The sequence below is a fragment of the Corapipo altera genome, unplaced genomic scaffold (assembly GCF_003945725.1).
Source record: "Corapipo altera isolate COAL_440 unplaced genomic scaffold, ASM394572v1 45, whole genome shotgun sequence".
NCBI lineage: Eukaryota > Metazoa > Chordata > Aves > Passeriformes > Pipridae > Corapipo > Corapipo altera.
This window is the reverse complement of record NW_020884877.1, coordinates 5,369,388-5,396,557: the sequence shown is the minus strand read 5'-3', so window position 1 is coordinate 5,396,557 and position 27,170 is coordinate 5,369,388. Positions and strand designations below refer to the sequence as shown.

General features: G+C 38.2%; 2 protein-coding genes across 2 annotated transcripts in view; both read left to right on the top strand.

Moving 5' to 3' along the window:
• HECW2 (HECT, C2 and WW domain containing E3 ubiquitin protein ligase 2) overlaps positions 1 to 17,064 on the top strand; it is a 153,160-nt gene extending 136,096 nt beyond the window's left edge. Inside the window, exons 22-29 of the mRNA XM_027636741.1 lie at positions 2,790 to 2,942; positions 4,969 to 5,067; positions 6,820 to 6,949; positions 7,548 to 7,694; positions 8,328 to 8,442; positions 9,201 to 9,286; positions 10,616 to 10,728; positions 16,170 to 17,064. Of these exons, the coding sequence (XP_027492542.1) occupies positions 2,790 to 2,942; positions 4,969 to 5,067; positions 6,820 to 6,949; positions 7,548 to 7,694; positions 8,328 to 8,442; positions 9,201 to 9,286; positions 10,616 to 10,728; positions 16,170 to 16,281 (955 nt within the window). The 3' untranslated portion in view covers positions 16,282 to 17,064. The remainder of the gene's footprint in view (positions 1 to 2,789; positions 2,943 to 4,968; positions 5,068 to 6,819; positions 6,950 to 7,547; positions 7,695 to 8,327; positions 8,443 to 9,200; positions 9,287 to 10,615; positions 10,729 to 16,169) is intronic.
• A 441-nt stretch (positions 17,065 to 17,505) lies between these two features.
• The window catches only part of STK17B (serine/threonine kinase 17b), a 30,029-nt gene continuing 20,364 nt past the window's right edge, over positions 17,506 to 27,170 (top strand). The window contains exon 1 of the mRNA XM_027636748.1: positions 17,506 to 19,989. The gene's annotated coding sequence lies outside the window, so the exon portion shown is untranslated. The remainder of the gene's footprint in view (positions 19,990 to 27,170) is intronic.

The following is a 27,170-nucleotide window of genomic DNA, read 5'->3' as shown; positions in this document are numbered from 1 at the left end:
TTATTGCCATGCAGTGTGTGAGTCTTTAAAATGCTAAGTCGTAATAGAAATATCTCTTACAAGATTAGATAAAATTAATCTGTCTTTGAAAACCCCTAAATCCTGTTTGTTTAAAGCTCGACCTGAAACACTTATTGTTAATAAGGACCCAGTGAAGCCTTAAAATAAAGAATGTTGACAACTGAGAGCCAAGTGTGGACTTGTTCATATAAATAATGTCACCATGCTGTCTGAAAAACTCAGAACTGGAATGACAAGGCTGGTGCAGAATGAGATTACACTGTATTGACTGAGTAGGGTGGAGATGCAGGAACGAGGCCTGTTTCACACAGCCCCTACCAACCTTCACTTTCATAGCTACAACCTCAACTCACATTTAAAAATTAAGGGGAAATTTTTTAAATCAAACATGGGATAGAGACTGATCCAAATAGACTGTCTTCTTTCATCAGATGTCAGGCTTTTGCATTTCACCACTCAGCAACATGAGGAGTGACCTCAAAATGGGGGTGACACAACCTGTCCCCATTATATCCAGCTTTACACAAGACTCTAGTCTTAATGGAAAAGAATCAGTTAATTAAGAGCAAAGTCAAATTAAAATGATGTCAGTTCTCTATTTACAAATCTGTTTTGAATGAGGAAAGGATGTGTGCAAACAGTATTGTTTCATCAGAGATGGTGCAAGGATATGTATCACATCAAACTATTCATTTGGGTAGGTGTGGAAAGACAGGTCAGGGTGGAGGAGAGGAGGAATACTGAAAGTTAATTGCTTCCTATTTGCTCCTCCTTTTTTAAGATTTTAAGTAGGAGGTTGCTTTTGCATTTCTTTTCCTCTCAGTAAAGAGATGCAAGTCGTAAAGTAATGGGTAACGAAATCCTCACAACTGGCAACATTTTAGTAATCATTGATTTATTAGTGTATAAATTAGTAAGTGAGGCAGCTCAGACATAGTTACTGCTGTTTATGTGATTTCTATCATAAGTCTCATAATGTTTGTTATCTTCCTTGAACCTTCATTTTCTACAGTCATGCAATTGTGATGTTAGTTTAATGGGTTTTATACACTCATACTTCATGGGAGGATACATTAAGAAAATTCTGATAGAAAGAATATGGTTCCTTAAAGTTGTTTTCCCTAAGTTCTATGAACTTTCAACAGAAGCTGCTTTGCATTTAAGAGTGGTAAATCTGAAGTATTATGGTGCTTCCTAGGAGACATGAGTCATGTTGCCAACAACATATTGCTCTACTCCTGAATATCCAAATGCCCCACAGTTGCAGCTGTTGTGTGGTTGCATACCTCTTTTATGAAGTTTTCTCACCCTTGTGCCAAGCCTTTAATTGTAGGATAAATCTGACTGGCAGTGCAGGACTCTCCTGATTGATTTATTTAACATGACTCACAGTAACTCTGCATACAAAGGGAGCTGTGTGAAATGGCTGGTAGTCAAGCATGCAGTTTCCTTGCCATCTTAAGATTTCGTAGTGAGTCTGACTATCCCAGAAGTTTGGACGGGTCTTCCAGATGACCCTTTACTTGATCCTGGTATTTGTGCCAAGATTAAGATTCAACAGTTGTCTATGGTATCAAACCACTTTTGGTTGTTTTTTTTTCCTGTAATTTGAGGATGGAATCTACCCTTCTTGCCAGGGTAAGGATCTGTTTCAGCACTTCATTGCCGAAGCTTAACAGAAGTGTAGTGGTTCCAAATAACTGAAAGGAAAATGTTTTTCATTCAGCAGAGGAAAGAGCGTTTGTCCTCAGCTTGATAATGGTACCTGGCCTTTACTTTCCTGACGACTTCATCCTCAAAAACAACTCTCAGTTATGGTTGTCATCTGTAAAAGTCCAAAACATTAGTAGCAGAAGTTCTATGTGAAAACTGCCCTTCTCTGTGATACTTCTGTCTGTGGGTTGTCTTGGAACTAAAGCAAAGCCTTCTTAAGAGTCAAGTATGAAATCTTCTATCTATAGAAGATATATCTTTATATCTGTTTGTTAGGATTATAATAATCTCTGTTCTCCACTGGAAAATCCCTCGTTTTCTGTTTTCCAAGTTTAACAGAGCATTAACTTTATACTTAACTCATTTCACTGGTGACCTGTACCATAATGTCAAAATTAAGTCTCCGTGCGTTGTCAGCAGTGAGTTTGTTTATCATTCAGGAAGAAGGGGTTATTTAGATTCATTAGTACTGGAATCTTGAAGTAGGAAAAAAAAAAGCAAACAAAAAAAAGGAAGTGCACTCTCCAAAAGACATTTAAATGCATTCAAGTTTGGAGGACAGACAAGAAAATTTAGACCAAGAAATATAAATCACTCAAGTGATCTCATATTATATTGCTAGGGAAAACAGAAATATTATTCCCCAAATTTTCCTACTGTTGCAAGTCTGCAAAGACAAAATATGACCGTTGTTTATTTTCATTCTTAATTTGTCAGATGCAGATAGGGCTAATGTTGGCTCTTTTCATGTTTTTCCTCCCTCCCCCATGCCTGGCTGCCCCCAGTTATTTGGTTATATTCCTGTGGCAAAGAGGCCATTACAGCTGGAGCCAAAATTTTTTCTGAGAGCAACCCACATGGAGCACTTCATTCCAATCCTCCAAGCCATTCCATTTCAGAATAGTCCCTCAAGAGTTTCACATACTTTGGCATTAAGCAATCTGCAGGATAAGGGTTCTGGTCAAAATCTTACGAAATTTTAATCAAAATATAGTGTAAGAAACATAGATTCAAAAAAATGTTTCTTGATACTAATGTCAGTTTTCTCTTTAAAGGTTGGACTACAGTGGACCATCAAGAGAGTTTTTTTTCCTGGTGTCCAGAGAGCTCTTCAATCCATATTATGGTTTGTTTGAATATTCAGCCAACGATACCTATACTGTACAAATAAGTCCCATGTCTGCTTTTGTAGACAATCACCATGAATGGTAAGAATTATTTGTCTTTTTGTTTTTCAGATACATCTTCTGTCATTCCCACTTGTAGACAGCTGCTCAAATCTGCTTAGACGTGTAACACAGAATCTGATCTTTTTAACCAGCAGCAAAATAATTGCATTTCTTTAGACTTCACCGAATTCGGTTTCTCTTGTGGTTTTATATGATCTTATTTCTCACAAGGTCAGCAAAATTCTGATTTGGAACATGTACCGTGGGATTGTCTCACAACACAACTCTGCATTTCTTGTACATTAGCAGTCATTTCATGAAAGCAATATTAAACTCTTGGGCATTAAAAGAAAAATTAAAAATAATGACACATTGACTTTTTGTCAGCTAAGGAGATTAAGGGAGATTTCAATCAGGTGTTACTGTATGTAGTTCTTATAAATCTTCCTAAAGAGTACAGAGGTCTCCTCAGTGGAAAAACCCCAACATATCTATTGGAAAGAAATCTATGGTGGTATCTCAGTTGGGGGCAGGGAGAAGCTGCTGATCACGCAGCTTTTAAGCAAGTCTGTACATACACACATGCTTCTAAAATAGTTATCAAGGATTTTGACATAATCCCATTTTCACAGTTATAAGCCAGTTTAAATCACCCTCAGTTGATTTAAGCCATGGCATCACCATAAATCTGTAAAGCTGTGCTGTGACTATTAACAGAGAATTCTGCTGTGTAAGTAGTTGGATTACAGTAATAGTGAAATGACAGCTCCTCATCTGTGTAGGACAGATATGTACAGAGTTCTTATTTATTGAAAGCCAGTTATGAAGAATGAATATCAGAGGGGAATCTCATTGCTAATTTTAAAAATTAATAGAAAATTAAGTGGTTGGCAGCCTCCAGTTCAATTAGTTGAAACAGCCTGCCTGTTGAACTCCAATACTTCAACAGTAAATGGCATATGCTGTTTTGGAAAGGCAGAACAGCCTGGCAGAAAGGTGAGAGAAAACCCTTATGTGCTATGTAGCTTCTGCCAAATTTTTGTCTTCATTCCTGGCTTCTGCAGTGCTGGAACAGAGACCTTGGGGGTAGAGGAGGCATGACCACTCTCTTTCTGGGAGTGCTGGTGCCAGTGACAACACTGGTCTTGTACAGCCTCAGGGGGAATTCAGAAAATGCAGCTGTGACAAGCAGTTATGCATGGAAGGAGAAGGCTCTGCATGTCACATCCTCATCTTGCAAATATTGTACAACCAGGTATCATAAAGCCCTAGCTTTTCCAAGAAAAATGTTGTAAATGGTGCATAAACAGAAAGTTCAGGAAACATTTTCTTTGAAAACAAACACTAGATTTTAATCTAGTTCCGGAGTTGTGGAGGAGTTTTCACAATGGATCTTGATTCTCATGGGAGTATTTGCAAAGACCCTACTGTTTCAAGGTTGCTGCCATCTGATCTCAGCTCTGGCAAGCTTCCTCCTTACACACCCAACAAATTGAAGATAATAGGGGAAGAAAGCAAGAGGCAAGAGAAGGAGATTTAGATCCCACTGACATAAGGCTGGAGAGCACTGTGATACATCAAAAAGTTTTCAGACACTGTTTGTGGAAATATATATAGAATTCCTTAACCACCAGTCAGAAGAGGGAGCAAGGAGCCACTCTGTCAGGCAGAGAGAACTGTCAGGTTGGGGAAGGGTAGAAAAACCTTTGGCCTCCCAGTAACGTGGTTATCATTTTGGAAGATAATGCATTTATAAAAGGGCTAGTCTGGCAGAGGTTTGATTAGGTTAATATGGATTCAACAGTTTTGAGCAGTTGCAACTTAGCTATCTGAGGGATTTTCCACACCCTGCAGACTTGTGTTTTTTGTTGTTTTTTTTTTTTTGTGTGTGTGTGTGCCTTACTGAGAATGTCAAAGAAACACAAGAAATAAACAAAAATGCCACAATTTAGACATAGCTGTCTGATTTAATAATGTTGTTTGGAAATACATGTAAGTTTTGATGACGGAGCAGTGTACCAACCACAGAGTTTCAATATAACGATTGTAACTCTTTCTCTTCCAGGTTCAGGTTTAGTGGTCGGATTCTTGGTCTTGCTCTGATACATCAGTATTTGCTGGATGCCTTTTTTACAAGACCTTTTTATAAAGCCCTCCTCCGAATGTGAGTAGAATTATACTGTCTTCTCTTTTGTTTGGTTTCTTCCACGTGAGCACTGCCATTGTGTGTATGGATCATTTATCATGTTTTATTGACAAAGAAGGAGGGCCATTATTTCTAATTTAATAATTTTATTTCAATTCAGGACTTTTTTGAAAAATTTACTTGTTTCCACTACCTCAAGAATGTTGTTTCTGATCCCTATGAGAACCTCATGTTTTGTTTTAGCCCTGTTGTCAGCTTTCTTCTACAAAATCTTAGATTTGCAGATATATAATGAAATGCTGTGGGCTTATTCCAGGTATTAATAAAGTTCTTATTCTTTTGTGTAATGACTCACAGGATAGGATATGAATCACTTCATAACTTAGACTACACAATCCATTCTCAGAGGTGGACTGATTGTTGGCAATCTCCATTTTGAGTAGCTGTACTTTGATATACTTCAGACTTGTTTTTCAGAACTACTACTCCTGTTCTGGCTGAAACAATGAGAGCTGCACTTGCTCAGCATGTCTGGAATTTAAGACCTATATGAACTTAAGGTGGCTTCACTTTGTCCTCCATTTGAAAGACAGTTTTGATAAGTCTGGAAGCATATTTTTTTTTCTATGAAACCCCACATATTCTACTAGTGTGGACTAATGCATCTGTTCTTACTGCACATATATTTTAAAAATACCTAAATGCTAACAGCAGCATTTTAGTAAGAATGAGGACTTACCCCAGGTGGACTTTGCACTAGTATTGTGTGACTGCCAAATTAAATTACTTGTTTAACTTGGTATTTCTCTAAACAGTAAAATTAAAAATGAGGGGCAACCATCTCTGTACACAGCCTAATTCATGCAACTTTCCCTCCTAAGCCCTGCACCTTTGCTTTTCTCAGAACTGATGAGCCATCCAGACTACCTGTGCAGATGGGACATGGTGCCCAATCCATCAGCTTTGATGTAGTGGCTGTTACTGCAGGATGTAACTCAAACTACACTTCAGCATCCAACTACAAGTACAGGGCTTATTTCTGGCTTTATACTGACCCAAGAATAGAAGCAGGCAGATAACCCTGCAGCTGAAAAGCTCCTTACTTAATGAACAGCCCCAGTGTCCTGTTTCACAAAACGGGATTTAAGGAGTTAAGAAGGATGGCAGAAATTGCCACCACAGTATTAAATATTACTAACAGATGATGTGTTCAAAGCTTGGAGTAGTAACTGCTAAAGACAGCAAGGGGCAGTTGGCTTACAGACTGGATTTGTAAAAGAAGGGCCAGGGAAGGGAAAAAGGTAAAAAGATATTTCTGTGGCAGGCAGGGTATCTGAACAGACTTCTTTGCATGATGAAGAGCTGAGAGATATGGCAGTATAGCCACATAAACTAAAAGGATACTAGTTGCTTGTTAAAAAAATCTTACAATTTCTTTTATTATTTGAATTATTTGTCTCTTCAATCTATGTATTTTTATAATTCCTAAATATTCTTCATAGAAAACCTGGGACAGACCCACCGTAAGCTTAAGAAGCAGTGTGTCTTCAAATTAAAATCTAGAGTTTTGTATATTTACAAAATCATTTTGTGTTATATGGTAACTGCTGTTACTAGGCAAATAAACAGAGATTTGAAGTACTGTCATCTTTATTGACTTTTCTCTTGGCTCCCATTCACAGCCTGTTTTTCAGGACTGTCCTATTTGAGTTTAGTTACTGAGCACATGCTACTGCCATCATCTGCATTTGTGTGTTTTCTTCATCTTAGACTCTGTGACCTGAGTGACCTGGAATATCTCGACGAGGAGTTTCACCAGAGTTTGCAGTGGATGAAAGACAATGATATACACGATATCCTAGATCTCACATTTACTGTAAATGAAGAGGTTTTTGGACAGGTGTGCAAGATTATTAATTTCTTTGGTGTATTCTGCTGCTAGATAAACATTTATTTGGATAGAAGAATGATTGTCCCTCCATGCTGCTTTGAACTTGTTTTTATAAAATTCCAATTGGTGAAACCGATGTTGAAATCTAAAGAGGAATTATTGTATTATTTGTAACTGGTCAAACGTGTTTTTCTTGTTAAGGAGATTTTCTGGAGAGTATCTGAAATATCAGACTTTAGGATTGCTTTGCTAGAAGTAGTTTACCTGAACTTAATTGCAGCAAAGTTGCCATTCAAAGGTGTTACAACACCTTTGTTAAGATATTATTTAGAAGACTTCACTGCTTTAGTTACTGTAAAGATTGTTTCTCTTTCTCAACTTATTATTAATATTAATTATGAAGGTTCCTATAACCAAATAGGATTTAAAATATTATTTTAAAAAAGATTTTTTGCTATGTTCCCCTATTTCACATATTCCAGTTTGCTAGAGTCAGGTTTGGTTAGTGATTTTGAGGAATTACTTCAACTTAAAATTTTAAAATATTACAATTCCTTCTTTTGTCTTCATAATACTGTGTTGTCACTTGGTAATTTTTTTTCCTAAGATCACAGAACGGGAACTAAAACCAGGAGGTGCCAACATCCCAGTCACTGAAAAGAACAAGAAAGAATACATAGAAAGAATGGTGAAATGGAGAATTGAGAGAGGAGTTGTACAACAAACAGAAAGTCTAGTTCGTGGTTTCTATGAGGTAAAAAGCTGCCATATGAAATTTACTTTCCTTTTCCTTCCAAAATGTTTTTCTATTCACATACATTTCCAAAATTCGGAGTCCCAAATATAATCAGAAGTGACCTTACAGATACTGGAAGGGAGGAGGGGGTTAAAAAAAAAATTTGTTATTGGCATAAACATTATGGTTATGTGTCTTCTTTACACTGGAAAATACTACTGATCACTATTGGTATGATTAGCAGACAATTCTTGCTTAAGTGACACATTTCATCATTGGGTCCCTGAGGGTTTTGTGTTCATGCTGTACTCAGTATAACACAGTTGGCAAAATGCATTTCAAGGTATTTCCCTCTTACCTGTTTTAACCCAAACAATTAAAGTGAATGTCACGAACTTAATTTGTCCTGAAATAATTCAATATTATTTGCCAATAAAATTTCCTCCCAGTCACTGTGATCCTCTAATGCAACTAAATGGAACTGCAGTATAAGAAAAAGAAGTCCACTTATTTCCCTTAAAAAGAGAAAAACTGAATTCTATTCATTTTTGACAGAAATGATCCCTGGTAAATATCTTAGTAGCAGACTTTATGGAAGGCAAAAATAAATAAATGAAGGAATGTTGCTATACATTTTATTTCCTTTCACAGGTGGTTGATGCAAGGCTGGTGTCTGTATTTGATGCCAGAGAACTGGAACTGGTTATAGCTGGAACAGCAGAAATTGACTTGAGTGATTGGAGAAATAATACAGAGTACAGAGGAGGTAACTTTAATTTTGACTTGTTCAGTGAGAGTGCTGGGGAGGCCTAGAACTACCCAATTTCCAAAAGTGTAAAGAACCATCCCATGGGATATATTTTTAGTACCTTCTGAATTTCTCTGGTTAAGTTAGTGTTAGGAGAAGGTAATTTGTCCATTTTAGTTTGCTTTGTTGCATCCCCATGCAGCTCCTCCTTTACTGTTCCAGTCTGGACAACATGACAGAGCAGTCTTCTCCACAGAAAGTACTGTGCTCAGCTGCACACCAGTACAGTACCACCCAGACATGGGAGAGAAATGGAAATGATAACCATTTTTACTTGGATATTCCTTTTTTTTTTTTTACATGCTCAAAGTCAACAGTAATCCCAGTGACTGCAGGCTGGCAGTTGAGATAATTTGAGAACAATGGAAGATTTGGGAACTACTTTGAGAGAGGTGGTTTCGGCATCATTTGTAGCTTTAGATAGATAAATGACATGGTATTGGAATACTTCAAGAATTGGCATTCCTGTTAGTGATTGATTAATGAAAGAAATGCTTACAAAAACATTTCACTTCCTTTTGTCATACTAAACGAATTCTCTGCCTTCAGGATTTTTAAGCATTTTACGAGTATTCTTCTCATACCTCCTGGCTTTTGATGCAATTGGATAAAAAATACGGCATTATTGTGACTAAGGCTGAACTAGGAAAAACTAACTGTTCTCTCAACCACTTTTGTAACACCTAAGCATATAAAGGCTCTTGTTGTCTTAACAGGTTATCATGACAATCACATTGTAATTCGGTGGTTCTGGGCTGCTGTGGAAAGGTTCAATAATGAACAACGACTAAGACTTTTACAGGTAAGAAATGAGCTGATCTGTGTAGAAATAGTGTGCATCATTGAAATGAGGTGCTAAACTACTCCCATCTAGGTTTATGACATCCAGAAATTATGGTGATGCTGGCTAGCGGGAATAACCTGAGTCAGAGACTAAATGCAATAATTTCATGTGACTGAAGCTCACAGCTATTTTTATAGATTTCTAAGTTAAAAAGATGTTTAAGATGTCTGATGTCAATAATCTTTTACTATTGTTTGATTAAAAGTACATCAAGACTCCTAAAGACAGAAAAGGAAAACTGTGTACAGCTTAGGAAGAAGAAAACTTAGATGGAAGTTCCAGTGCCTCAAATTAGAAAACAATGATGAAAACCTTAAAATCAGTTCAATCCCATTTTCACTAAGTGAACCTGCAGGATCCAGTCATGCTGCTGCTGGAGGACAAAAATGTCTTAACGGAGGAATATTTATATATGTGGGCTTACTATTGAGTTAATTTTCCTTAAATTCAGTTTATCTGTAAAGAAACAGGCAACTCCCCACTGCAAGGGGGATCTATGGTGAAATTCACTGTTTTAACTATTCAGAATTTGTATATGATCACTGAATTACAAAGAATTTTCTCCTTTTGTCTGTTTAAGTATTTAAAAAAGGTCTGTAAAAGGCAGTGTGGGACATTTCATTTGATGGAGAGCCAGAAATGTCTGCTTATATGTTCCTATCACATCTGCTAGTGAAAAGTTTTTATAATGTCCAGATCATTAAAAATTGAGTAGCCTCTGATCTGTCAAAAACTAAGTTTGATCTGTTCATGGCAGGTTATAACTGCATCTGCTCAACAGACAGGATTTCAGCAAATGTCAGTGGGCATTCTACCTAACCCTCAGAATTCAGATATTTTCTTACAGTATTTAATAGCAGTTTATAAAATCCACATAACCAAAAAGGCATAGGACGAAGCCATCAGACATTATTACCTTTTTATAAATTCCTTTTAAAGCAGAATAAAGACAGTAGCAAAATCTCACTTAGGTTTAAGTTTTAAGTAACTTGATATTAATGGTGTGTTATTCTACAGTACTGATATATCATAATTGCTCTTTCAAAGAGAAACCTTTGGAGGAAATTAATCTGATAAGTTGCCTCTTTTAAAGCCCTATCAGGAAATGGTCTGTTTTCCCTTAGCCTCCATTTAAAGTAGCATTTATTGTGTCCCTCAAAAATTTCCTTATTTTGCAAATGCTTTTACATAAGCATTTGGACTTCAGTGGATATGCTGATTTAAATAAGTTTCTAACCCACAGCATCTGTGTAGCCAAAATCCATGATGTTTTGTTTGTGCTGGCAGTTTGTGACAGGCACGTCCAGTATTCCTTATGAAGGATTTGCCTCTCTGCGGGGGAGCAATGGTCCAAGACGGTTCTGCGTGGAGAAGTGGGGGAAGATCACTGCTCTTCCAAGGTACAGCAGTGTGTGTACCAATGTGAGAGATACCTCAGAGTATCTGTGACCAGGATAACACATGAGCTGTTTGAGAAACATTAACAAGGTTTAACTGAATATGCAAATATACTTCCGTTAACATGAAAATTTCCTTCCCCATTGTGTCTGATCCAGTGTCTGATGCATTCATTTTTGTTTGAATTCAGTTCTCTTAAGATGGACAAGGCAGTGTAAATGTGGCTGACACCCATATTGTAGTGGTTTTCTCACAGAAAATTATATTAGAATGATAACTACTTAATTTTTTGTCAGATTTGACTAAATGTGCAGGTACTTACTTAATGAACATGCAGTTTATCACTAAAGAGCAAAAACTAATATAAATTAAAATTAAATAGCACTTGTGACTGTGTCTGAGTGAAAGCTACTGTCATGTTTTTTGCATCAGACAGAGCCTTTATAGTATAGTTTAGTGATGTAGTTCTTATGCTTGCCCTGATGTTGCATGTTAACAAATACCAAAGAGTTGGGCTGTGAATGCAGAAGAGGGGGGAGGGACTAATTTGACTTGAGAGGCAGCAGGAGGGACAAGAGAAGGTGAGGATTTCAAAGAGAACAAGTAGGATCAATTGAAATATGTGAAGAGGGTAAAGGAACAGTATGAAAGTCCAAGATATGAAAGCAGGAGTTGAGTTGTACAAGCCCTTGCAGACAAGAGGCAGCTTTTAAATTGGATAATAGCAGGTTTGGAGGAGTAGGATGAGAAGATTTCAAAATTGCTTTTCTAAATTTTCCATTTTGTAAAGAGTTGGGTTGTTTTCAAAGGTCCATGGTAACAATGCCAGGACTAGACTAATAACTTGTGAACGATGCAAAAAACATCTTCTAGCATGGATTCTTCATTGACAAAAAATGACAGGTTTTTGCCTTTTCTATATTGAGATTGGACTGATACGTTTCTGGAAGATTTCCTTTCATCCAGTTCTATAATTCTGTAGCCTCTAGAATGGGTTAAGAGTGGTTATACAAAGATTAGTGTGTGCAGTGTCGGAAACCTAGCTCAGTTAGAGCTCAGCTTTAATGTGCTGTGTACAGCCTGTGGAGGTAGCTTTGCATTAGGCTGATCCATGGAGGAAACTCAACTCCAATCTTAACTCACTCCTCATAAACAAGATTCCTCAGGAATAACTTGGATTTGAAGTCTCATCTTAGACACTGGCAAGTGTTTCTCACAGCTCAGACACACAGAGTTTCTCAGACCAACAACACATAGCTTTTTCCTCCAGCATAAGGTCAAAAAAAGAGATGTCTCTTGGGTTGGCTCCTGTCTCAGGGCTGCCATCTGAACCACATGGAGAAAGTCATGGATGCAGTGAAATCCACAGGCATGGCAGGTGGCCTTTAAACAAAGCCATCTTTCCAGTTCACAGTACAAATGAGAGCCAGGTGACTGAGGATTTAAGAAACCAAAGTCTGGAAATTGCTATTACAACTCAAATACTCTAATATCCTCTGAGGGCCTAGTAGTATCTTGTAACCCAACAAGTCTAGTTAATAGTTTGATTATGATTGACCTATGAACTAGCTTTGATTCTGTTTAAAAAAGAAAAAGCTGTGATTTTTTTTTTAAGTAATTTCTGACTTCAGAATTCAAGATTGTTTTTGTGAGTTTAAGTAAGAAAAGAGATTGCCTGAGTTTTTCCATATATTCTCAAATACTGGAATTCCTAGTGCTAACAAGCAGAGCTTGCAGAATGGAAAAGGTCAGGACCTGCCAGAACAGGATGCTCAGAATTTCCTCTGAAAAGGTTATGCAGAGCCCTGCTTGTAATAAACTGCAGAATAAAACTGCTTCCTGTAGTGCAACACAGAGAAATGTGTTGAGAATCTTTGCTACCATAGGGTGTTCCTCAAGTGTAGGGGAAATGCCACCTCCTCACTTTTGAGAGACTGTAGCATGTCCTTGAAATTTCAATTGTGATTCCCTTGGTTAGGAAACATTTGATTTTTGTCTCTGTGGATAGTTTTTAACATACAAATGTTAATGTTAAAATAAACCAACAACACACTTGCTAAAATAAAAACAACTGTGCATGACAAACATCTACAGTTGTCATGAGCAAGCAATTCCTGGTATTGCTTGCACATGGGGAACCTTGATCTTGTAAAAAGTAAAACCGCTTACGTGTTTATACTTAAATGGGTTAAGCCCTAAGCACTGTTTAGATTTTTACTTACCTAGTTCCTGTGTGCAGGGTAGCTTCACCCTGTGTCTCACCAGCTTCAAAGCCTCACTGTGCACACAGTGGGTAGTACTGGCTTGAAGGTAAGAAATCGTTAGCAACGACCCGGAGAGCAAACTTTCAAGAGGTTTCCAAACAAAGCCCTGTGTGTGTAAACACATTGCTGTATCTGCTGAGAATGCTGCCCTAGGACTCTGTGGCTCTTACTGATTCTCAGATAACTAAAGCACTTATGTTAAGGCACTATCACTGGCTCCTAGCAGTGTTGTACTCTGCAAATTGCCCTTTTAGCAGGAGTGCTTGTGAAATTTGATAATGCTTGGTGTGAGGGTGGCAAAAGCTTAACAAGTCAGAGGACTTTGCTTCTTCTTCTGTTTCTAAAAACACTACTGCAGTGGTGTAAACACATAAGGTACCTATCCCCATCTCTTCTCCCTGATTTTGAGATCCAAAGGGCAACTAGTATAGTTACTTAGATACGTGATTGTGGTCAAAGCAGCTGTGAATATAAACATAAAAGTTTTCACTAGATGTTTACCTAATTCCCACTGTTCTGACTGCTGTGTAATCAGTTCTGCTGAATCACAACAGTGAGATTTCTGTGAGGCACGTCAGGTTGCCTAGCTTGTATCTTTTACACTAACAAGGCAGGATGTAAAATGCCTGAAAAGTTTGATTATTACAGGTCTAGCGTAACTATTGCTACCTCAATGCCACTTCTACTTCCTTCTTTTATACTGTGTTGTAGATTAGACTAAATCAGGGGAGGGACTGTTACTCTTTCATTTCACACACATGCTGAGAAATTAGTTCCAGGTTCATACGCACGTGATGATTCACGTGAAAATAGTTTTTATGTCTGACTACACAATTTCAGTCCTAAGTCACTCTATTTTACTATGGTAATCAAAATGAAATGGAGATGAATCAGGAATCTAGGCTTTAGAAACGAAGATGGTTTGAAATGTTGTCATAATATGTGAGCCCAGGAAGACGAACAGTTAGTGCCCATGTGGTTTGAAATGTTGGAATGGGAAAATACTGTCCAGAAGGGGGGACAAACCTTTCCTCTTAAACTTCTGAAGTTGTTTGCTGGGGTTAGAAAAGCATGCATCGCCTCAGAAGACAAAGGTCTTGGTTTTGTCTTTTTAATTACTTGGTTTTCTGAAGTAAGTGACTGCATTTTCAAAATTGCCCTCAAAATTAAGATAAAACTCAGTTCTCTTAATAAATGTAAACAACATGCTGGCTTACTATTAAACCATTTAGTAACAAAATCTTGCTAATTATACACTATGTCTTTTATAATTTGTGGTTTTACAACCCACACAGCATGATCCATAGTTCTAATGAGTGGCTGCCAGCCCCATGCAGCAGAAGCATGTGGTTAGACTGTTAATTGCCCAAGACTCTTCCACGATCTACACTGAATTCAAGAGATCACTGAGTTCCATTTGCTGCTGGGCTTAAATCAGTCTCTTTCTTCAAAAGATAACATTTTCAAATTTTTTTAAGTATGCAGGAAGAAATGCAATAATTTAAATTATATGACAGATACTATTTTGTAAGGTTTTCGGAAAGGCAAAGAAGGAGTAAAATGCAAGGTTTCCCCCAGGAGCCTTAGAGAGGTGGCTGGGTGGAGAAATTTTACCAGGCTCCTGGAATATCAGGTGGGGGAATGCCAACAGTGTACTTCTAAGAGTACTGTATTTGGGGAGGGTGCTTAATTCAATGTTTTCTTAATATATTTGGTGTTTGGACTGTGTTTATAATAATAGTGTGGCTTTGTGTACTGTGTATACATTTCTTCAGTCATTTTTATGACACTACAAGGCTTTAACTGAGTGTTTCAGCGTCAGTGAGGGTTTGTAATGGACTCTTAGGTTTTTTAACAAGCGAGATTAACCCACTTCACTTCATGTTCCATCCCCGTAGTCAGGAGCTGAGAGCCACTTAAAATGGCATTGAGTGAATTTGCTCACATGGAAGGCAGCACTTTCTGGTTCAGAGAAAGTCTGTACAGATCTGTGGTAGACACCTGGATTTCTGGATTGGTTAGGTTAAATGAGGAGTCACATTTGCTATGAGGAGGGAGCCTGTTCAGTCCTTCCATTAACATATTTACACTTAATACAGATCATACTGATGAAGGGCAAGTCACTGCAGGAAGACTTTGTTTTTCAGCTGGGTTGTATATAAATAACTCTATGATGTGTTTTATTGCAGAAGAATGAATTATTTGTAAATATAGACCTGCCAAAATACAAAAATGCCAAAAACCAGTCTCAAGTGAGACTTTGGTAAAAAGCTTTAGAGCAGAAAAGATGCCTCCTCCAGCTTCTCTTTGCATCATTTCATCTTCAAGAATGCATCATGTTCATAGTTACGCTATCTATTTCATTAGAGCAGGCTCACTCACTACAGTGTTTTAGAGAGCACAGTCCATAGCCTGCCCTGAGGTCAGGCAATGATATCCATTATTCTATTACGAAGAGAAACCTTTGTTATCTCCCTTTCCATTCTCTGGAAGAGGTTTTGAGAGACAGTTCCAAATGTGTCAACAAACTGAGGCAGATGGACTTCAAAAACTGAGAAATAAATCACAGGGTCATCCTGCATAGTTTTGTGTAATTACAAAAGTCATTGGCTTGTAAGGCCAGGTATGTACCTAGGGAAAATCAGCACAAGCAGTAGTTTCCCAAGAGCACAATGCCAAGGAAATTGTAGAAGGAAGAGCATCTAATTTGTCTGTCCTTTACTACTGTGGGGTTGTTTCCTGTATATCTGGAGATGTAGGGAAATATCTTGTTTATTATTATAAATACAGTATTCAAGTGTCATCAGTACAGAAAAGAAATGCTGCATCTCAGAAGACACATTTAAAGCCAAGATTTCAGACCAGACTGTTTGGATTGAATGCTGTATAATTTTTTTTCCTCATGCACATTTAATGGATAAAATTTATCCTATGCCTCTTGGGCTGTCAGTGCATTTCTAAAGACCATCATAAATGCTTCTTACTGGCTTATTTTAATGAGAAGAAAGTAAATTAAGCCTCACTATCTGTTCATTTGGAAAACATGATTTGACAGAACACAGTCTTCTGAAAGAAATACTATCTGCCCATCTCTGTGCAAGCACATACCAGTCTGTGTGTTCTCTTTTGAACCTTTTAAATAATGTACTTCTTCACCTCCTCTCTTTTTTTCCCCTCAGGGCTCACACTTGTTTCAATCGTCTGGACCTCCCCCCTTACCCATCATTCTCTATGTTATATGAAAAACTGTTGACAGCAGTTGAAGAGACAAGTACTTTTGGACTGGAGTGATACACAAACCACAGTGCCCAGCTCATTGGACTTTTGTGGATCTGTCTTCTCAAGGAATGAATGAACTTTTGTATTGGATTTCCTAGAGGAAAATTGTTTCATGGTGCAATTCAAATAATGAGGTTCCAAGAAAGAGCTTACGAAGCAATTAAAAAGCGTTGTGGTAGTGGCAGAATTCTCTACAGTGAAACTAGAGTGTGCCTGATGTGCAGGGAGAACCAAGTCTTGCAATCCATGGTTTTTCCACGCTTCTTTAATTTACGTTCTGAGCAAACAAGAAACGTGATGCCATGTTGATCAATCTGGCTACTGCAAAACTGACATGTACCCAATCACTGGATTTCATCAAAGTTGTTGAATAGAAAATTCAAGTCAAAATGTGAAATCATTCAGCCCCTTATCTACCCAGTAAATTATAAAAAAAAAAAGCATACAAATGATTTTTTTTTTTTAATTCATGAAGGTACATTACTTTATGCCATATTTTGTAAAAGCATATCCAGCACTTGCTTACCTAAGACTACGAGTGCCTGCATGGGGTGCACCATAGAGCTCAAGTTCCTGGGGCAGAAGTGAACTGGAAGGCAAGTCAGCAACAAAGGACGTAACAACAGCTTGCATTAAGGAGGTTTGTGGAAATGCATTTGCCAGTGGTGTGTATGACAAAATATGAGCTGTTACAATGAACTTAATAACTTAATAAGACTGATTTTGTGCTTTATACTGCATGGAAACTATTTTAAGAAGAAACTAGCAAATTATCACATCATATCAGGAAAAAACCCCTAACACAGTGACTTCTGTTTATTTTTATAGGTTCATTATATTATGTTTCTTAGAGTGTAAACAGGAACCAAGCAAACTAAAACGCTATTTCTGTTCTGTCACTTTCCATGCTTGAACAGACATTCTGCTAGTGTTTATTCTTTAAGCACTCTCCAGGGGAAAAAATGCCTTTTATTTTTATAAGAGTAAAAAAACTCCCGAAAATATTTTGCACTGAATGTACCAAAGTTGAAGGGACATTATGATCTGACTGATAGCAAACTACATCACTATCAAGTATCTATAAAAACGCTTAGGAACCAGGCTTTCTTCACAGTGCCATGTCTATAGATATCAGGACTGTGCACTTAAGTAATAATTTTATAATACTATATGTGATATTGTAATATGCATTTATTTTAAATGCATCTGGGTCATTTTTCATGCATTGGATAACTTAATGCAGTGGAGTTTAATACAGATATTTCATATTCTCCCCACAAATTTTTATTTGTACAGCACCATAAAACACTAGCTCATTTGGAAAACCATGAGTAACCTACTCTAAGGTGAGCCACTGGTCATAATGCCACTGTCTTGTATCAGTGAACACCTACAAGATGTAAACTGTTCGTAGTGTCCAAGCTTGCATTTTCACTGATAAATAGTTTTCTTATCAAATGTTATTTGAAACAGTTTTTATGGCATATCAAACACTGCATGGACACCAATTTCTTTATGCTTAATTTCGCTGAAATACATGAGGCTTGCTCGCATCTATTTTTGGTACTTTCCTCCAGATGGTCTTGTGGAACACTTGTGCAGCTGCACGCCATGTCTCGTACAGCTGCTGTCACTCAGTGCATCCCCACCACATTTTAAAATTCCCGAAGTTGCACTTGGATGCTGGATGACAAGAACATGAATCTGGCTTTGTGCTAGTCCTTTTGGTAGCACCGAAGCACAGCAAGCCCTGTTCTGTGGGAAAAGTAGCTTCTGAAGTAACGTTCTCACTTTGGAGACTCTTGAAAGGGTATCTCAGGGAGGTATCCTGCTTTGTTCTTGTGGGAGGTTCTTTCCAACAGATGTGAACATCTATGGAGATGTCGTCAGCAGGGACTGCCAGTCCACCCTCCAAGTCAGAAGGGAGGTGCAGCTGTGGTGGTGGCAGCAGAGACTGAGAAAACCCTTCAGAATTACTGAAAATATGTTATGCGTGCAAAGGAAAAGCAAAATCAGAGTGAAAGCATTCTTTTATTTCAAGAATAACTGAGCTTCTGCATGACATCTGGGACTCTCTTAAGTAACATAGCTTTTCTTACACTACTTCTGGCTGGTATGAAGTAGCAAAGAAAAATCCAAACATGTCACCCTCTTTCTACACATATATTTATCAGTCTTTGCTAAGATTGCATGTCACAGATCCTAATGCACATCTTTTTTCAGAACATGAATGAGCAGTAGGCAAACTGACTTTTCATCAGGTCACTCCAGCATGGCTCATGTTTCATATGATCCATTCACTGAGTAGCTAAAACTCTGGCACTCGAAGCAAAATGTTGGAAGGACTACAGAATTTTCATTTTACAATACTGTGTTATCTGTGGTCTAAAAAAGAGATTTCCCAGGTGGAAACTGTATCTACAAGTTTTGAACCAGATACTCTTTGGAATGAAAAGTTTAAATACTTGGCACAAAGTAAGTTTATACTAGTTTGCCTTTTAAGTTATGCTTTTGTACAAAACTAAAACAATAAATGCATCTTGTCAATTTTTATTTAAATATATCTACTGCAGCCATTTGTTCTGTATTTATGCATGTAAAAATAATTTAAATCAGCCATGATGATCTGTTATTATGTAAAGATGTGACAGGGTCACCAGTGGGGCAGCTGTCAGTTAGAAAATAGATAAATTTAAAGAAATCCAGAATCTTTGTAGCGTTAAACCCAAGAGAGACTAAGGAGAAGCTGCTGCTTCCTCCTTTGCTGCCAGCATCACCTGGGGGACTCTAGAAAAATGCTGTTTGAAAATTGAGGTGTTAGTTGCCTGGATACAGCTACCTGTGGTGCCTCGAACCCTTGGCTGGCTCTTTGTGATGTTATAAGCGATGCTGCTGCCCTGAAGAGATTAGCAAGGAGGGAGTATTGGAAAGGAAGCCTGAGCTTTGTCAAACACCCACATCTCCTGGCAACTGCTTGAAATATTCTCCCTTTGGTGTTGGAAGCCATTCCCGTTACATGTGTCCCAAGTGAAAGCCAACTGCAACAGGTGACCATGATGCTTTCGTTATGACATGCTGTGTGGCAGGGACAAGAGTCCAGATAGAGAAAGACTTGAGAAGCCTATCTGAAAGGTCTGCGTCTCCTCAGAGCCTTCCAGATGGTGTAAAGGAGATTTTCACTTAGGTAGAAAAAAAGCCAGTCAACCTGAAGTAGACTCTTTAGCTAGAGTGATGACAGCTCGTCCTAACTTAACCTGCAGCATCTCCATCAGGCAGAGTCTGGTGGGGGAGGTCCCCACAAGAATTTAGGTGAGGTGCCCATGTTTCCTGCTCTGCTGGGAGGTGGAGCCACTCATCATGAGCCAAAAGGCAGCTTGCAGGTCAGTGCATCTCTCCCGGCCAGGCTTGCAGCTGAGTGGCCTCTGTCCCCAGCACTGCAAGGTCAGGTCCACCTCTTTCCAGGTCCCAAAATCCCAGCCTAGCAGAGGTGCACTTTGCTCACCTGGTGCTGCTAGCAGTCAGTTTAACCATTACACTCCTAAATACACCAGAAAAGCTTGTAATCAGTGGAATTGCTCAGTGTGGCACCTACTGTAACAAGCAGTCACCGTTCAAGGTTCCAAGCCAGATAAGGACAGCGGTGCTTTCTCCCACAGCAGGCAGGAGAGCAGGAGACAGCCATCTGCCACCTCTGTCACACCGTCAGCAGCACCTGGCAGGGTAAGATGGGAAAGCCTTTCAACCCAAACTGTGTTCCCCACCCCTTGCCTGCTGTTTTACCTTCGTATTCATCAAATAATTGCCTTTTTTGCTTTCAAACATAATTTTCATTATCCTTGTACTGAACCTACCATAAAAATGGTTAATATGGCTTAGAGAGTATCTGGGGTGAAATCCATGTGTGCACACAGGCCTGCTGGGCACCACATGAACTCCATTTTGCAGCAGCTAACCTTGGGTCACACAGGGTACAGGGAATATATGTAATCTTCAGGGAAACTGAAAATCTAGGCAGCAGCATGCTGGCAGGACATCAGACAAAGTTTCTGGCATGAGTTAAACTGGCAGAGCACCAGAATGGTAGTTTTCTCTGTTTAAAATTATAGGAAAGAGAAGAGTTTTGTGGTTGCTTATGTATTTTTAATCCTTTAAAAAAAGGGGTGAAAAAAAAGGAAAAAAATTCTTTCTGAAGCATTCACAAGGTATCATCTGGTTTTAAAATGTAACCTCAGCAGTATTAATTGCAGATGTTTACTGACTTTCTGCACTCCTAGCTGCAGAATTTTATGGAGATACTTGAAGCACAGTGTCTCTGGACTGAGGGAATTCCTATTCACAAAAGGGGAGTCTGCAGCAGCTGTGTTTGAATAGCCAGTGTAAGTTCAATTCCCAAAGCATAAAGCAAGTTACTTCTTTTCAGCAAATGAAACTTATCTGCATTAAATTATAGAGTGTTTTTGTTTTTCCTACCACTGTTTTTATGTGGAGGGTCAATTTATTCCTGTTATTAGTAGTAGGAACTGAGCAGAAGTTTGGTCTTCAGGCCGCTCTTGGACTAGTCTAATTTTTTGCCTAAATATTTTACAGTAAAAAAGAATTTGGGAGGTTGAATTTGAAATTACTTGTTTGCTGGAGGATAAACATATGTTAGGCAAATAGTAGAGGAAAAGAACTTTATTGTAAAGCCAGTACAACCCATTTTTGTTAGCAGTGTGCAAAATTATAAAGCTGACCATCCAAACACAGAATTTTCAAATGAAAGATGGTTTATATTGTGCATCTCTTTCAAATATGCAATAAGCTTCATAGTGCTTCTGTTCAATTTTAGATTGACTAATTTTGGCACTAGACTACTACTATTTAGGGTGTTAAATGCTATGAAGTTTTTTTTTATTTAAATGCTTCTAGTATTTTAAAAAATAATTTTATGGAAAGAAAGATGTTTTTCAGGTTGAAACTTCTTTTAGGGCTTTACTTCATCGGCTTTGTTCAGAGCCATGTTATGCTGTAGGTATTTTAAGGTAAAATCATTATTTGAGAGTTCTGTTTTGTATAACTACATGATGACTTTCTGAATACTTCTTAGAAAGGCTCCTCCTGACTGTAGGTAAAAGGATGACAGTCAAAGACTCTTGTGGAACGGTTACAATCCATTGAGTATCTGTATGCATTCAAAGTGTATCTAAAAACACCACCTAAGAAGTATATGAAATAATTGGTACACTCATTGATTAATCCCCTTCTAAATCAATAATTCAAACTTTGAATTTGTTTCCTTTCAGATTACATTACAGAATAATTACAATCAAATTTAAACTAGAGAGGTATTCTAACAAATTTCTTAAAATTATGGTGAGTGCAAAAGGTAGCTAAGCTATGCTGCTCTCCTTTCTTCCATTAAAAACCTTTTGAATAATGAAACTCATCTTTTCTGTTTTGTTTCTTTTTTTAGAAGTTTCAGAAGCTTCTCATTCAGCCCCTTCTAGAATAAGCCTTGTCTACTTAGAGGGCTTTTGTTAAGCACTCAGGAGGTATATTGTTCCACTAATTTAACATACTTTTGTGCTGACATCAATGTAATTAGCTTTTAAATGTATAGGCCTACAGAACTCCACAGGACTCTGGTCTCCTTTATTCTGGGCTGCCTTCCAAAGGCCATCCTTCCTCTCCCTTTTGATTGCCTATAATCCTACAATCACCCAGAGACAATTGCTGACCACCTACGCTGATCGAAGCTGTAGTATCAGAGTAAGACTGTGGGTTTGTTTATTTTTCAAAGCAGCATCCTTCAGTCCAGAGTCGATAGGATCGACTACCAACTATAGTCGATGTTACTCTGACATCCAAATTAAGTAGTTTAAGAAAATTAGTCATAAAAGATTTTTGGAAAACAGTTGAATATGTATCTAAGGGAAAAATGTCCTTTGATTTTGGTTTTGCAAAATTAATGAGGCAGGAGATTTTTCTTGTAATATTTTATACTGCCAGAATTTGTGATCCCCCTGGGCTGCTTCAGGCTGTTGGCTAGGTGGGTGCACAGCCTGTGCAGTGAGGCAGGTGAGTGCTGATCCAGATATCACAGCAGCAGGGATTTATTACCTTAGTGAGGACTGTGCCTTCCACAGCTGGAGACTTTGTCATACAGCCCTTGAATGAGATTGTTCCAAAAGCTTGTTCCAATCACTGATGCCTGCTAGTTGCCATACCAGCAGCTCATGACGTGCTCCACTGACTATTCAACATCTTTCATTTTAAGTGAGAATTACAATTTTTATAATTAGAAATACTCATCTAGCAGTATAAGGTCAATAAAAGAAGATTTTGCTGAGACATCATATTTGATTGCTATGTTGACTGCAGCCAGACATTGGAGCTGAGTAATTTTAAAGTAGATTACTGTATAAATAAGTAAATAAATCTCTGAAGCCTCATAAATAATTCTAAGGAAGGAATGCAATTGCAGGTGCTGTAATGATAAGATAGGGCAGTTCCATGCAGCACAGAGAGCATACAAGATGCAGCCGTGGAACAGTGGTAGAGTGAAGATAAGTCTGGAGGAGTAGGGACAGAAATAGGACTGCACTTTGCAAATAGGGAGCAGGACAGTGAGCTGTGAATGATCACTGGGTATACAAAAGGGGATACCTTTTGTCTGAAAATTAGGCTATGATAATGCACCTAGGGAAAAATTACTATTCATCCTGAAGTACTTTAGTGTTACTGCAACTGCAAGACATGCTTTACCTAATTATTAGGTTTTGAAAATCTAAACTACAGAGTCAGAAAATTTACTTCTATGTGCATTTTTTCTTGTTGTAATTGGTCTGGGTTGTGGGGGTTTTTTTCTTTTAATTTGGGTTATTTTCAGGAAAATGAAGGCTTTAATTAAAGTAAGGGTGGTGTCTGGAAGTCCTCTTTACTCTTGTTAGTACAAATAATGACTGTTTATTACTATCTGCATTTGGCAAGAGAAATAACATCTGATAAGTTAAATCAATACAACCAATGGTGACATTCCTTTAAAATGTGATGGGCCAAATCCCTAATACTTAGATGTGTTGAAATGCAGATTTTTTTTTTTTTTTTTCTTAGATGCTTGGGGTTTGTGTTACGGGTTGTAAGAACCATGCATTTCCACAAAGACAGGGACTGATATGCCGTTTCTAAAGCTTACTTAAGGTAATTAAAATATTCTCAATGACCTAGTTAGTTTTAGCCAAGCTGATGCAAGTCTTGACTCCATTCACACTCTAATGACATTATCAGAAAAAATAAGAGGGTAGGAAGACTTCAGGATGGGGTTCTCTGCCTAAAAGCTGAGCTGGCTCTTTACCTAAAAGACAAGACTATTGGATGCATCAGTATAGAGTGAAAAGAAGAATTCCTTGCGAGTTTTCTTCTTCAACATGGTAACTGAGACTGTAAGAATTGATATAAACTTGAAGTCCTAAATGAGAAGACAACTAGTACATTGAACCATAATGGTTCAGTAGTTCCATACAGCAGGACATTTTTCTGCAATGAGTCTGCAACACTCAGGAGACTGCTGTTTATTATCAGCATTGCAGGGAGAGGAAGAATTCTAATAATAATAAGTACATAAATCATATTAGGAGGATGCTTTTTCTTTGCAATCTTGGAATGACACAGCCTTGAGGGCATCTGCGAATCCTGATCAGAAAGGCTGCTTTTTGTATAAGTGACTGAACATTTGTACTTGTAAGGGCTGGTACAGTATGGAAAGGGAGAACTTTAGAGAACAAGAAGGTAATGAGGGATGTGGTGTGGAATACTGCTACCCCCAAGTCAGCTGATATTCCTGCCCTGACTAGGCTACAGTTTGGTTTATTCTGCATGTCTGAAAGCGCATATAGTTTTACAAGCTTTTGTAGTGGGGATGCAGGCATCCAGAATCTAACAGGTATATAGGTGCATCTCCCTCATTTTTGACAATTACTTGATATAATTTTATAACAAGTTCTTTGTTTTTAAAGAATTTCAGGCACTGAGAATACAGAGTGCGTATTTATTTCTAAGCTTTAAGTAGAACACGGTGTATTTTTTAATCCTTTCCATACTTTTCAGTTAAGTGTTCACAAGACTGTATATCAAATACAATACCAAGTTTTTCTATCTTTCTACAAGCTAATTTAAGTTTCATCTGAATTTGGTATATGTCTTTCACGAAACACTAAATGGGGAATATGTGCTTCAAGCATTAAGATGGTCTATGTCCTTTTCTCCATTTACATTGCATTACATTTCACTTTTTTTCTTTGAGGCAGAGAGAACAGTTAGAAAATGTGTCGAGTGTGTTACAGGGGCACACAATGTGTTTCATTGTGCCTGGCTTCAAGGAATGTACTATAATGTTTGACTGCTCACAGATTTACATAATTTGAATACAGGACTGTTGTGTTGTATTTCCTGTTACTCAACAACATTTGGGGAAAAGATTTTTCTGTGTATAATTTTATTTTCATACTGATCTCTATTTTGTTTAAGACCATGTTTCATCATGAAATCACTTAATTAAAATAAATCTTCTTACAAAATCCACTTTGGAAATAACTTCTTTTATTGTGCCTCTGAATATACTGTAACATCATTTTTTAAATTAGTACCTTTATCTCTAGATCATTCTATGCCCTTTGCAGCATTTCAAAACGTTTAGAAGAACCACAAGATACTCTTTGTGACATCACCTTTTCTAAGTCCTGTCTGGTGGCCTATGGAGTCTGGCATATTACAAATCATCATTTCGGAAGGGGAGAAAGTAAGGATTCTGCAGCCATATGCAACATAATTTGAATAAGAACTACATATGAACAAAACCCCCATGACAAATGAACCAAGCACTAGATATCACAGGTAACACACTGGAGAGGCCCAGGCTTTGTGTAAGAGGCTCTGAGTGCTTTTGAGTGGAGCAACACAGAGCTTTTGACTGGCTGTAACACAGGAAAGCACAGTATTTTCACAGGGAAGTATCTTCAGGGAAAAATGCGTTTTTCTGTCTTGAATAAAAGTCAGTGCTTCCCCCTCCACCCACCCAAGATTTCCTTCTACTTTTCTAACAGATAATAATAGTTCCAGTAAGAGATACTGGTCTTCCACCAGCACTTAGGCAAGGGTTCTCCCCACCAAGACACAGGAGAATGGTGAAATGGCAAGCTGTCATTTCTCTTTTGTGTTATGTAAACTCTTTATAGAATCTGATAGTTAAGTGATATTTCTATTATTTTAATCTTTTTCTAGAAGGTAATTTTGCATTCTTTTGCTGCTACCAGAGCTGTGATGCAAGCTAACTTAAATCACTGAAGGAGAGCTGCTGTGGGAAGAGGTCAGGCTTTGAGACTGGAGCCCTTTCAGAACCTGTTCTCTGTTGTCATTCTCGATGTTAGACTCATATTTTCATCCAGGTCACCAATAAATGACACCATGTATTGCACAATTGCTCACTTTCCCCTCAGTATAAAAGCTGGAATTGGTATGGAGCTCATGCTGAAATCTAGAGACTTTTCCCACTGGATTGAGGATTGTCTTTTGTGAGAAGGTGGTGCAGAGATTGTGGCACAGGTAAAAAAAAAAAAAAGGAAAAGGTTGGTTTTTTTTTTTTTAAATGACCTGTATTAAATAAGAACATGATAATTCTTTTTGGGTAAGGGTAGTATCTGTATTCAATGATTAGATCACGTCCGGAACTGGCTATTGCAAATATGGCAGGATGTGTTGTGCTGATTCTGAGGGGCCTGTGGTAAAAAACCATTCTGTGCTTTATTTCCTGTTTTAGGTTAGTGTTTGGTATCAGAGAGGTTGCTTCACCTAACAGTGCTCTGGCAGATGTCTGAGGCATGGGTAATATCTATAGGGTGGTGTTGCTTATTTTATCCCCACAGAGTGAGAGAAATGACATTTGGTAAGCACAGGAGTACCGTACCCCCCTAAGACAGGTTGCTTTATGCTGTGATCTAAGATGCACTGAGTCAGCACATTTTTCAGCTGGCCTGCCACACTCTGTGTGCTGTTTTGGCCTGCCAACTCCATGTTCTTTCCTCAAGCAAACAGCTCTGACTACTTTGCAGAACAACCATCACCCGCTTTTCAGGCAGATTTGCTCAAGCTTCTTGAAGGCTGCAGTAGTAGAGACAACATGTAGATGTGTAGCTTTTCCCCATGAGTTTTAACTGCAGGATGCTGGAGATGCTCAGGTAAGCTGTTGTTTTGCATGTGGTGGTGTGTTACTTAAGCACGCACCACACTGTGGAAGGGCTGTGCTGCAAAGAGGCTTAAAAGCTTGCTGGAGTTAGTTCTTTGGCCTCATGTTTTTTGAGGCCTTTTTTTGGTGCTACAGTTCAAGGTGTTGTCAAAAGAAGTTCCCACGAACAAGTTGGAGAAGGCCGATCAGACATTCCCAGCTTCCAGCTACGTGGCTCTTTAAAGTTTTGTGCTTGCCCCGCACCCCCATGACACAGTTACCTGCTGGGAAGGGTAGGATGCCATCTATTCAGTCCAAACTACATCAACCTTGTGACAGATCTGAGTTGAAATCAGCACTCCTTGAGGGAGCTGAGCTTTTTCCATAAGGCTGGCTGCCTAAAACACCTGTGGCTCTGATCTACGAGAGCTGTACATCACAGCTTTGCCAGATGGATAACTGATCAAGAAGAAATTGTTATTCTCGTGAAAGCCTCTAAAGACTCTAAAAAGCCAGCTTTGTAATGGGTAGGTAATCAAGGTAAGCAAGAGAAGAAGGAACTAAGAATGGGAATTATGAAGCTAACACCTTTAATTACTATTTTTTAATTATCCCAAAGACCAGGTGTATACATTAGGAATAATAATAGTTCATGATCCTGTACTATTGTGACCTTCAGCCTACCATTCCCCCTTCTCCACCC